This window comes from Gopherus flavomarginatus, chromosome 3 (genome assembly GCF_025201925.1).
Source record: "Gopherus flavomarginatus isolate rGopFla2 chromosome 3, rGopFla2.mat.asm, whole genome shotgun sequence".
NCBI classification, from domain to species: domain Eukaryota; kingdom Metazoa; phylum Chordata; order Testudines; family Testudinidae; genus Gopherus; species Gopherus flavomarginatus.
In genome coordinates, this window is record NC_066619.1 from 13,193,994 (window position 1) to 13,206,715 (window position 12,722).

Here is a 12,722-nt window from a genome sequence, read left to right on the forward strand (position 1 = left end):
TGGAAAATCCTTTAAATCCTTTTATTTCCCTGTAAACCAAGCAAATAAGGTCTTATAGAGATACACTGGTGTCTGTGCAAGCAAAATTGCCAGGAATGGCTCAAAAGAAGACTCAATTTTCCATGTATGAAATGGGTAACTGTTCTCTTGCCTTCAGAGCCTGATCAGGAGTTAAAGCGTTGATGACCAATTCACCCTCCACAACTCTGCGAAGTTGGGAATCTTCTTCAAATATGGACTCCATATTCAGAACCATCCATGAAAACCAAACCTGTAAGACACAGTGTATAGAAAATCTTGACTACAGAGGAAATCCTGTTTTCTAAATAATTTTTATAGATCCTTATCATGAAGTTTTGAAAGCATCATCACATGGAGCCAGGAAGTTTTATGAACAGATACCCTATTCCCCATGTATATGCAACCAAACTTTCTATTTCACTGCTGACCTATTAGAACCAGAAGAATCTAAGCTGACGAAGGGGTAAGATCTGTAGTTACCATTATCCATTCAGAGAACTCCAGATAAAATAACCAACCCATATATTTTATCATAGGAACTCCGCTCCCACACAACACATGCAAAAAAGATCTCTGCTTAGGGGGCTTGTTACATGTTGCAGGCAGAGAGGAAGGTGACCAGAATTTAGAACATTTGTCAGACATGGCAGCCCAGTCTCTCACACCGAAGCCTACAAGGGATTATCTGGGGAGGATACACATTATGTAGTACTGACAGTCATGTTAAATGAGTTCTTGGGTACAGATTTAGGATTTAAATTGCCGACTTCCTCACGCCCAAAAACATCAGTGCAAAGGCCTGCGACATCTCCAGTCTGATAAGCCTGCAGTGCTCTCTCAGACTAGATTAGAATTTTATTTCATCCCAAGAGACCTTTTGCAATAAGGAAAAAAAAGGAATCACAAGAGGAATCACACTCAAACAGGTGTCATGGGAAAAACAGAGCACTTTTGAGTCACGTAACTGCCTACCTGCGTGGAATTCGCATTGCCCTCGATGAAAGAAGGGGTCACATTTCCTGCCACAAGCCAGCTGACCAGTGAAGAGAGCAGACCTTTGTCACAGTGATAACCTAAGGCATTCTGCATGGGAAGTTTGCATAAAAGAAAGAATGAATGTGAGAGAGTGATGGGGAATTTACTTAGCTATGGAATTGTCTCTGTGCCTTTCTCCAGTCTGCCCCTTATGCGTGCAACCAACTCCCAATCCTGCTTCACAAAGCCATCACTGAAATGCCAGCTAAAAATGTCATTTTTTCCAAGAGGGTCACAGGAGGCCAAATAATGAATATAATGAAATCATCCTAGTTTGGAATATCCAAAAGCAAGAAAATGCATCCTGTCTTATGTCTTTTAGGGCTGGGCCTGTATATTGTTGTACCATGTAAAGCACTGAGAACAGTATAAACACAGTATTAATAAGTCAGGAACCATAATTTAAAGACACAGTAAAACTCCCTTTACCCATATTCCATACTTCAAAATTCCCTATTTGTCTTAATGCCAGTGATGCCCCCATTCCAATTCACTCAGTAGTACCACAGTACCACCCAATTAGCCAAAGCTCAATTTACTCAATTTACCGACATCCCTGTTACTTTTCAAATAAATGGCTCATACCATATATAGAACAGAGATTTATGTGGAACTGATAATCCCAGATCTAAGCCTTTAGAATTTTTTTACAGCTGTACTAATTCATCTGTTTTACCTTATGCTGTTGGTAGAGCAGTTTTTGCACACAGTCCTCTTGACTATACTGAAAAGCTGCTTTGCATAGATGATCCAGCAGGTAGAGCGTTGCTCTCTCTCTGTGCCACAACTGTTGAGCAGTGAGAACTTGCGCCCAGAACTCCAACACTGCAGCTGGCCATGCTCCATCAGGCTGACGGCTTATAAAAATGTGGGTCTGCCAAGTTAAAGGGTGGAGTTAACAAACAGCGTCCAGCCTGAATTACTAAAGCACAAAACTTAACTGAACAATTGTTTAATTTCCATTGGTTGATTTTTGTGACAGCATCAAGGGCTCTAATGAGATCCGTTTATTTGCAGAAGGACACAAGTGACGTCACTGTAAAGGGTTTGCTATTTTTGTTCTTTATCCCTGACCACAGAAGTTCTCAGGATAAAGAGATGTTGAAGCAGGGGGTTCGTGAAGCTTACAAACACTGCTGGAGAAGAGACCATTTCTAAGGCTTCTAACTGCAGGAGAAGAAATAGTCACTGAGGCCATACATTTGAAACCCTGCAGGCTCTCAGCCTGGCAATGCTGACCCTGTAGTGTTCATTCTGCTCTTCCTGCAAGGCAGAACTCTCGACGTCATCTTGGGTATCAGTTTATAGTCTTTTCTAAGCCTGGTATTTTCTTCCATTTAACTCCGTTGGGGTCTAAACTTCATGACTTGATAGGGCTACAGATACTTTGGCAGACCAATGCCAATTCTTTCTAGACCAGCACCATTTTCCAAATATTGATCACAAACCAGCAATCAAAAAGGAAAACTTACACACCCTAACAGTAGCAAGATACACCTCTTAATTCCTGCTCTACCCAACCCTAATGTCAGTGTGCAAATTATGCTTCATACCACGTTCTAAGCAACACTGGTGAGCATTCTTTCTCTTTTTAACAATCAAGAGCTGCAACACTAAGAAAAAAAAGAATTAACACTGGAGCACTGCAGACCCATCTCCCTCTAGCCATTAGATGTGCAGTCCATTCACACTTCTTTTTCTGACCTGGATCATGCTGTTGAGAAGCTCAACATTTTCTCCATAGCTTGCTCCTGTCAAGTGTTGCGTCACTTTGTGCGTAACCTGCTGAGTTACGCCTTGTGGAACTCCACTATCCAGGTGAAGGAACAGCTGGATGTAAGATAAAAACCTAGAGACCATAATAATCACAAATGAAATTCATTCCATTCTAAGATTTCTCCTACATCATACATAAAGGGCTGGGTCGGTTTGTTCTGAGGGATTTAAGCGCCATAATACCAAAGGTGACAATGATTAGACTTAAACTCAAACCATGATAAATAAATTTGCATTTTTAAAAATCAGTATGTGAACATCTGAACTATCGTCTTGAGAGTATACCACGATTTTAGTCTCAACCCTTCCTAAACAACCCACTGCTGAAATACGGCTGCATCAGGAGCCAAAGGCCTGAGCCACTGCATAGAAATTGTAAGGAAGGAAAGTTCTGACCAGAGACATCCTGCTCTAAAGATCTCAACGTGCTTTTTATAAATATCAGCAAGGAGCAGACAGGAGGCAGGCTTTTACAGTCTCATCTGACACATCAACATGTTGTAAATGGCACGGGACCAATTTATAACCCTCACTGCATCAGAAATGCACAGAAGTCACATATGAGCTGCCTCAGTCTAATTCAGACATTTCAGATGCAACATCCCCTCAAATTGTATAATCTCAGATCAATGCAATTTTTTTTTCAAAGATGTTTGGACTGCCAACTCTAGATCAACACTGTTAGTCTTTAAGGTGCCACAGGACACTCTTGATTTTACAGATCCAGACTAACTAGGCCACTCCTCTGATACTAAGTATCAGAGGGGTAGCCGTGTTAGTCTGGATCTGTAAAAGCAGCAAAGAATCCTGTGGCACCTTATAGACTAACAGACATTTTGGAGCATGAGCTTTCACGGGTGAATACCCACTTCGTCAGATGCATGTCATGACATGCATCTGACGAAGTGGGTATTCACCCACGAAAGCTCATGCTCCAAAACGTCTGTCAGTCTATAAGGTGCCACAAGATTCTTTGCTGCTTCCTCTGATACTAGATCATCGCTGAAACATTTGGTAGAAATAGTGTGTTTTCAAGAGACAGCTGAACTATGAAAGGGAAGTTGACTGGTGTGTGTAAAGACGGAAAGAATTCCAGGAACAGGGACTAACATGGAACAAGGCATGAAGAGGTGTGTGGGACAAAGCGAGGCGAGTGATATTTAGGAAGGCGAGCTGCATCAGTTTGTGCAGACAGGTCTCAGATGAGATCTTAAAAAACTGAGGTCCAGTCTGCTCTGCAGGGATTATGATACTACTTATAAGAGACACATTTGCCCAACTGTTGTTAGCCAAAATTCCACATTGCCTTGTGTTGCACAGTGGGCCAATGGACTGCCACCCTCTACATTAGAGGTTCTATAGGCAGAGTTTGTAATACACTCTGCAGTGCTATATTAGCACAGGAGTGCCTGACACTTCCAGACTTGTGCAAGAGAAAATGGGAAGAACAGGAGAAAAGCTCAAATCAAGAAAGCACAGTACGGTATCACAACCTGGAAAGGCAGTGGGGCAGAGAAGGACCAGCCTGTTAAGAAAACATGACTGTGCTCCTCAGACAGTTTGGATAGTATCAGTGCACATTAGTCTTGAAGAACATCTGGAGAGGTGTCTGACAAGAACTGACATAGATCAGTAATCAGGAAAAAGGCACCTGGGACACTGGTGGACGGACCTGTTTATATTTCAGGATTTCTCTGCAGAAGTTACCCTGCAGAGGAAAGCACTCTCTGAAGTACTCTTTGAAAGAGGCTGAAAACTACCCTTGTCTGCCCCATGAGGCTCTAAGTACTGACCTGTCAGTCCCGGAACAGACCACGTTTCAACATGATAGCAATGAGGACTTTGGAGGGGACTGATTTTGGATAGAAGGTTATGCAGCCTGGCCTAGTAACATAGCAATTAGTCATGACAGGGTATTATGTTAATAGGCCTTTGGGCCACGCCCTGTGGGGATTCTGACTGGAACTTTAACACACTTAGCAGTAACGGCATTGGCCGCTTAACACCCAGAGTGTTGCCTGTTCCTCTACCTAGCCCATCCACAGAAAGAACGTGTCAGGTTGTCCAGAGACTGGAGAACTGTGCTATAAGCTACACATCTGGTCTCAGCAGGATGTCTGCACACACAGTGATAGCACATATAGTGGGTGTTTTCGCCACAGCAGATTCTGATCACAATTGTGAAAAAACAACTTGGCAAATATGCCAATTATGTTTCTAGCCAACTGTTGCCACATACGAAAAATTGCTCTGCCTTGGCACTACAGTTAAATAAAGATCATACTTACTGTTCATTCTTCAGAAGGTAATACTGGCAGGGATAGAACAAGGGTAAAACTTTATCCAGTACATGGACTACTGTTCTCAGATACCTAGACTGCACCAGTATGCCCAGCAGAGGGATCCCTTCAGCACAGAACTTTTCAATGCTGCAAGGAGAGAAACCAAAAACAAACAAAATGACCAACAAATACTAAATAGCGTCAATCGTTGTGAATTTATCCAAGCAGTTTCAAGTTTATCCACCTCCCTCCCAAAAAAGGAGGAATTTAAGGTTGGTGAAACTTCCTGGTTTGTCAGCCCTAGAGAATTAAGGTCTCTAACCACATAGGTATTTGCTGCAGATAGAGATGGGGAGCCATTCGATAGCTGGCAATGCATTTCACTACAGGAGATGCCACGTGGAATTCCTGCTCTTAACTTGCAGCAGCCTCAGACACTGCAGGGAAAAGGGATGTCTAGGAAAAGGGAGCCTACATCTCATTCAGTGCAGTTCCAAGTATCAAGAGCTAGCAGTACAAACACGCAGCCCTGGGGCAATGTCAAAGGTAGTGAGGATAACATTTTAACGCCCAGATCTTCTACGCCAGGAAGACGTAACATTAATACTAAACACCTCCTCTTTCATAGCTCTTTACTTTTTCCATTTGCTTAAACACTAGTTAGCCTTCAACATTCCTGTGATATAAGATCAGTATTAGCCCCCATTTTTCATATGGGAGATGGAGCAAAAGATTTTCCCAAAGCCACAGTGAGAGTCAATATCGTAACACCTCAGTTGGATCATTTATGCAAAGTAGCTTTTCAGTATAGTCAAGAGGACTGGGTGCAAAAACTGCTCTACCAACAGCATAAGGTAAAACAGATGAATTAGTGCAGCTGTAGAAAAATTTTAAAGGCTTAGGTCTGGGATTATCAGTCCAAATAAATCTCCGTTCTACATATGGTACGAGCTTCTCATCCTATGCTCAGATCACACCACCAATTTTCTCAAGCTAGAACCGGTCTTTAAAGACATGGAGTCAAACTGATCTAACCCTACTGGGGAGCACATGCAAGGGAGGAAGAACATAAGAATGGTCACACTGGGTCAGACCAAAGGTCCATCTAGCCCATCATCCTGTCTTCCAACAGTGGCCAATGCCAGCTGCTTCAGAGCGAATGAACAGAACAGGTAATCATCAAATGATCCATGCCTTACCACCCATTCCCAGCTTCTGGCAAACAGAGGCTACGGACACCATCCCTGCCCATCTTGGCTAATAGCCATTGCTGGACCTCCATGATTGTATCTAGTTCTTTTTTGAACCCTATTATAGTCTTGGCCTTCATAACATCCTTTGGCAAGGAGTTCCACAGGTTGACTGTGCATTGTATGAAAAAATACTTTTGTTTGTTTTAAACCTGCTGCCTATTAACATCATTTGGTGACTCAACCTCCCCCACCCCCTCGCCCCAGTTCTTATGGTATGAGGAGTAAATAACATTTCCTTATTAACTTTCTCCACCCCGGTTATAATTTTATCAACCTCTATCACATCCTCTCTTAGTCGTCTCTTTTCCAAGCTGAAAAGTCCCAATCTTACTAATCTCCCCTCATATGGAAGCTGTTCCATACCCCTAAACATTTTTGTTGCTCTTTTCTGAATCTTTTCCAATTCCAATATATCTTTTTGAGACGAGGTGAGCAGATCTGCACGCAGAATTCAGTGAAAATATTGAAGTAGGACACAAGTAGCATCACTTTACAGTTTTGAACTAATCAAAGGAGAAACTCACAGTGAGCCTAACCACAAAGCAGCTGAGACTATACTAGAAAGGACTGTTTTGAAACATGTTTAATGCTAGGTTAGGATGCTCATTAACATTTTGATTGAAGTAACAAGCATCTTACCAATTTCTAGTACACAAGACAGACAGGGATGTTTCTGAACATCCTGTTGCAACACTGTTAGAAAACGTTGCTGCAGACTAATATGGGAGGGAATGCAAGTCAGCACTTTTGGGTTAGCAAGGTTAAGAAGGAACCCCTGTCCACAAGGGCTACAGACATTACGCCAACAATTATTGTTTTAACACTGTCATCACTTAGCACCGTTTCAACCATAATGTGAAGAGAGCTTAAGTTATAACTGAGGAAATGAAATAAATTAGCATGTTACTGAAAAGCATTCTCCTGAGGTGGACGGAGAAAATGGTTTTCTATCCCCCTCAGCAAAATACTGAGACCATTTGAAGACGAACAAGAAGAATGTATTAGCCCTGCGGGTCCATTACCATTTAGGATGCTTGGCCCACCGGAGTTACCCACTCCTCACAAGCACCGGTAAATGGCACACTTACCTATGACCCAGTGCAGTCATTGCCAATGCAAGGTAACAGCCAATAGGGATGCCGGATTTGACAGCCTTCAGTAGTGGATGAAGCATGACTGATTCTGTCATGTCGAGCATAGTGCTGAAAGCAGGAACTGCAGGCCAATGCTGCTGCACACCATGATCATTTCTGTGCAGTTTTAACCTCAAAATCAAGCCCCACGCCCACTGATTAAAGGAGGTCTCGGGTGTCTCTCCATAACGAACAACACTAGCCAAGTAGGAGACCTATAACAAAGAAGTAACATGATGAGAGAGGAAGGAAGATCCAGGAGTTAGGGCATTAGACTAGGACTAGAGGCTCTGACTCAATTCCCTGCTCACCACAGACCCCTGTGTGACACTGGGCCTTGATTTTGCAATCTTTATAATGTTCTTTTAACATAGTCTTTGTGTGTGTAACAAATACCTTAGCTCGAGTATCATAACTATCCTTTCAGTCATGAAATGCCCAATACAACAGCATGAAAGTTTGGGTTTTTTAAAATTAAGCTTGACGTTCCCATCCTACATGTCTTTCCTCTACAACCACCAAAAATTCAGAGAGGGAGGGAGAGGGGGAGAAGTACCTGTTTTATGCTTTCAGAAAGCAGCCCACCAGATGGTTTTTGAGGGAGGTATTTCTGGTATGCTTCTAGGACCATTAATGCAACTTCAGCATGGACAGCTGGATCGAGGTGAAGAGTAGTATCCTGTTAAAGTTTGTTTTCTTGATTAAAGAAGACCTATAAAATTGCATCATCATTCTCACTGTAATGTACCCTCACCTGGCTTCAGGTTATATCACCAAGGAATGTGTAAAGACAGTGTAAACACAAAAAGGAAAAAATGTAACTGGTGCATTAGATTAGTCAAATGCTTGGTCAGCAAGAGGACTCTTGCACCATACACTGAAGGATAATGAACTCAGGCTCAGAGACTTCTAGCCACACAGAGTTCTATAGCTGAGGATCTGTCTATAGAGAATGACCTTCCTAAAGACCCCAAGAGTTTATTGATTTGTTTTTGAGTTTCCTGGCCCCATCCTAAAAAAAAAAAAAATTCGTATAAAAACCATTTCAAAAGCTAAAGTTTCTATACAATATTTCAAATCACAATTCCAAAGACTCGTTTCCAGTTTGAAGGACTTTTCCACAACCACCAGCCAATCATATCATAACAAAGACTTGACACACTCCTCCTATAAATCCATCATACTCCTTAAATGCAGGAAAGGAAAAGGTGATCTATGCCATGCACCTGAAAATCTGGGTACTGGCTGGCCCAGGAGAGAAGCACATTCCAGAGTTGTCAGGCCCTCAGAACACACACTGCCGGTTGCTGCCTCTGTTTTATAATGAGGGAGCTCTGCCTCCGCCAATCACAACTTTGACAGTACGGCAGGGGAACAGAATTGGTTCCTCCAGTAGCATCTTCCAAAACCATTGGGATCCCTGTATCCTCACAACTTCAAATGCACACAAAGCAACCCATCCCATCCCAGTAGAATGCGTTAGACCTGCTAACTGATCTCCAGCATTCGTGATTCGTTACAATGCTAGCTGAATAACAGTTTTTCTCAGGTCTGACTGAGTGTCAAGCTTTCAATTGTTAATACATACATGCTCACCAAATCCCCAGTTTAGCCCTTCTAGGATAATGCAGGCTAGTTTATTCTCCACCGTGTTCAGATTGTAATTCAATAGCCAGTCACGGATCAGTGCTATCTCCGAGGAAGAGGGCTCCCAACGGTACAATGGCAGCTCTTTAAACAAGTATAAGGAAACCTGTGGCAGGGGAAATACACATATTACAAATCAATGGTTAAAGAGATTGGTTTCTTTAGTGCTGACAATGTGCTCAGCACTGTACAACACACAGTGAAAAAGGACTGACCGTTACTCAACACTGATCCCAGCATCCCTCATTTCCCCCATTCTACTTACTTCCATCTGAACACACTGAGCATATTTGCTCACAGTCACAGCACAACCAGTTTCTATTTGCGCCACCTAATAAAGCACTGCGTGCCAAATTTCTGGTTATTCATCCTTAATACACTATGTCATAACATCCACTTTAAACTCTTAACACAGTGGCTGTTTTAAAGGACACACAGACTGGCTCTTACCATCCCGACTTTTTCAATGGTGTCTCTAACTCGATCCAGGAGCACAGAAATGATCCCAGTATGGACACTTGTGATTGCTCCCAAGAGCTCTCTGCCAACCTTTGAAAATGTCTCTCTTGTGGAAATGCTGACATAAGATACCTGAGAAGGTGAGAACAGAGGGGTGGAGGGGACAAAAAACCCACACATTATGATTAGGTTAATGGGCAGTGTAGTGGAGAATACAATAAAATAATATGCATTTTCTTCTGCTGATCCTGGACAGTGGTGTTTACAAACTGCACACTCCAGTCCAAGTTCTTCCAACTGTTTATCCTGACACAGCATGAAAAATTATTGGACCACACTGCCTAGGCTGCATGGACTCCATGGATCTCAGAAAATTAAAACTGAGCACAGACGGGTAGTAATAAAATTGGAGAGTCAGAGCTCCAGCTCAGTTAGTTCTGATGCACTACAGGCCAGCTCCAACAGAGAAAGGGAATGAGGAAAGGAAAGGAAAAGAAAAGGATTTCCCATATCCTGACTTTGTTCATTCCAGGCTGGTCTACAGAAGTGATGTTCCGATGTAACAATGACAAACAAGCCATCCAGGATACTTTGTTTAATACTCTAGGGCTGAAATAATCAAGCCAGGAGAAGAGAACGGCTTGATAGGGTTATAAATTAAAGCCTTAATCCTAACGGGTGCTGAGTGCCTTGAACTTTCCATTTAACTTAACAATGGAAGACTGCTCAGTGCCCCACAGTAGTGTTCAGCATCTCAGTGTAATAAGAAGAGGCCCTGAAACAACCTCTTGTGTCAGAGGCCCAGTCTGAGGCCTGAAGCCTGAACCAAAGTACTTCCAGGCATTGCAAAGCAAAAGCTGGGCTGTGAGCCAGAGGCAGGTCTCACTCACAGAAGTGGCAAGAAGAAGAACTTGTGCCAAGATGACATCAGGACACTCCATAGACATAAGGAACAGGCAGGTGCATCTTAAAGACAGGACAGCATGATGCATAGATCTGTTTGTCTGGAACAACATGATCAAAAGGGGAAACAACACCCTAACGAGCCAAGGGTCTGTACCTCAATACATTAGCAGGGATGAGTAAGCGATCCTTAACTGTATAAAACTATGTTCTGGAGAGCGCATCTTTGTTCCGCCTAGGGGGCAGTGAAAAGTCCCGCCACTGACTGAGCTGTGTCCATTGCCAGGGAGCACATATTTGTAGTATGTCCTGTAGAGTCTATAGGAAACTATTACTGTGCTTCGTTTGACAGTAAACCTGGCTCGGGTTCCTTCATACCTTACTAGAGTCTGTGGTCTTTGGGAGTTCTCTCGGGGTCTGCTGTGTCAGCTATCTACGCAGAGCCGGGGCAGCACACAGAAGGAACACGCACACAGCTGGCTGATACCAACACTGAACAAGAGCAAAGCACCACACTGGTAGCTACTGACAACACACAGAATTGGCCCCATGGCATTGCCCACCTCATATATCTCCAGTACAATGACTCTGATGAAGTCCTCATCTACATCAGCCCTCTTGGCTTGTGCCATCTGAGCAAATGTGGTGAGCAGACAAATTTCTTCCGAGCAGTTCATGGACGTAAGATTCTTCTCAAAGTTTTCAATGTGTTCTAGGTCTGCAAATCACATGGACGGAATACACGTCAAAATAGGTGAAATGGTTAATTGCCTCCTATAACAAAATGTATATTTAACTTTAGTCTAATATGCCAGGAACAGAAACAGAGACGTACGAACTTCTAGACTGGATCGAAACCAGTGGCCCATATAGTGCAGTACCCTGCCTCCAAAACTGGCCAGTCCCAGCCCTTTCAGATAAGGTGCAAGAAACCCAGCAGCAGGTAGCTATGGAATAGTCTGCCCACCTGAAAGGTTCCTTCCTAACCCCAGTAGTTATAGGTGCATTTATGTCCTGAAGCATGAGGATTTATAGTCTTTCCAAAACTCCTGGGTTGGGGGAAGGGGGGTGTTAATTGTTATTATTCTAACTCTGGATGCTCATTATTCATAAAAATATTTTGAGTTTTTTAGAATTTATTAGCCTGTTGGCTTCAATGATATCTTATGGCAATGATTTTCACAAGTGAACTACAAATTGTGTGAAAAGACCAGTGATGGGGTGAACTAGGTCCAGAGGCTCCCTGCTGGAGGCCTCACAACCCTGCCTCACCCCACCCCAGAAAAAAGCACAGGAGAAGTCCTCCAGGCAGCCAGAGAGGCTGCTGGAGCAGCCACAAGGGCCATATAAAGCAAGCAGCACAGGCAGGGCACTCAGTTACTGCCCGGAGCTTGAAGAGGGAAATCAGGGTGCCTGGCTGCCTGGAAAAGCAGCAGGGCCACAGACAGCTACACCTCAGGCAGGACTGAGTCCAGGGAAGGCTGCCAATGACCAGGTGCCTGGCTGGCTTGAAGAGCAGCAGGACCATCGACAGGTCAGTGCAGGCAGGATTGAGTCCAGGAAACTGAACCCAGAACCTAGGCGATTGTACTGCGATGGGCCCTGCCAATCTGACTGAAAGCTGAGCCCGGGCAGGGGCACTTGCAAGAGGTGAGTTCCGGTGCCATTACAAGACCTTTTCCTTTTATCAGTTTTAAATAGTTTATATAATCAGTCAAGGCAAGATCAGAACTGGGGAGAGCCAAGCAGAGCAGGTAGGTTTCAAGTAAGTTCAGGGATTTTGCTCATCCCATATACCATGATTTTAGACAGCAATTAAGCTAGTGCAGTCATTCTGCACTGATTGAAAACTAAAGTGAGCACTGGAAAGCTGAACTCCAAGACGAAGAAATGTCCAAGAATTCTGTGTTACAAAGCCTGGGGGAAGCTCTGCTTCTCCCAGACATAGACCAACAAAAGTGATTGAGCCTTGTCCTGGATTGAAGACAACACTACACATCTGCTGAGTGTTTAAACTGAAGATTTCAACTTTGGTTTTGGAAAACTGTGTGAATGCAGTTAACTTCGCAGTAACTCAGAAGGGCACCACCTCATTATAAGAACTGAAAGAAAAGCAGGCTCACACCCAACCAGAAAGGAGGCGCCCACGAGAGGTGGGTGCCGCCCTGTTCAAAACAGTGATTGCAGTTACCAATCAGAAGGGGCAACATCCT

General features: G+C 43.4%; 1 protein-coding gene across 8 annotated transcripts in view; it reads right to left on the bottom strand.

Moving 5' to 3' along the window:
- Positions 1-12,722, bottom strand: part of EPG5 (ectopic P-granules 5 autophagy tethering factor) — an 81,237-nt gene that overhangs the window by 44,408 nt on the left and 24,107 nt on the right. For 7 of the 8 annotated variants that reach the window (XR_007773105.1, XR_007773104.1, XM_050943510.1 and 4 more), the window contains exons 12-21: positions 11,073-11,227; positions 9,598-9,738; positions 9,089-9,253; positions 8,057-8,179; positions 7,456-7,715; positions 5,121-5,261; positions 2,761-2,905; positions 1,733-1,930; positions 994-1,104; positions 152-271 (exon numbers count right to left, since the gene is read on the bottom strand). Coding sequence is in view for 6 of the 8 variants with exons in the window: in XM_050943510.1 (XP_050799467.1) it covers positions 152-271; positions 994-1,104; positions 1,733-1,930; positions 2,761-2,905; positions 5,121-5,261; positions 7,456-7,715; positions 8,057-8,179; positions 9,089-9,253; positions 9,598-9,738; positions 11,073-11,227 (1,559 nt within the window). In the remaining 2 variants the exon portion in view is untranslated. The remainder of the gene's footprint in view (positions 1-151; positions 272-993; positions 1,105-1,732; positions 1,931-2,760; positions 2,906-5,120; positions 5,262-7,455; positions 7,716-8,056; positions 8,180-9,088; positions 9,254-9,597; positions 9,739-11,072; positions 11,228-12,722) is intronic. The other variant, XM_050943511.1, reaches the window with a different exon arrangement.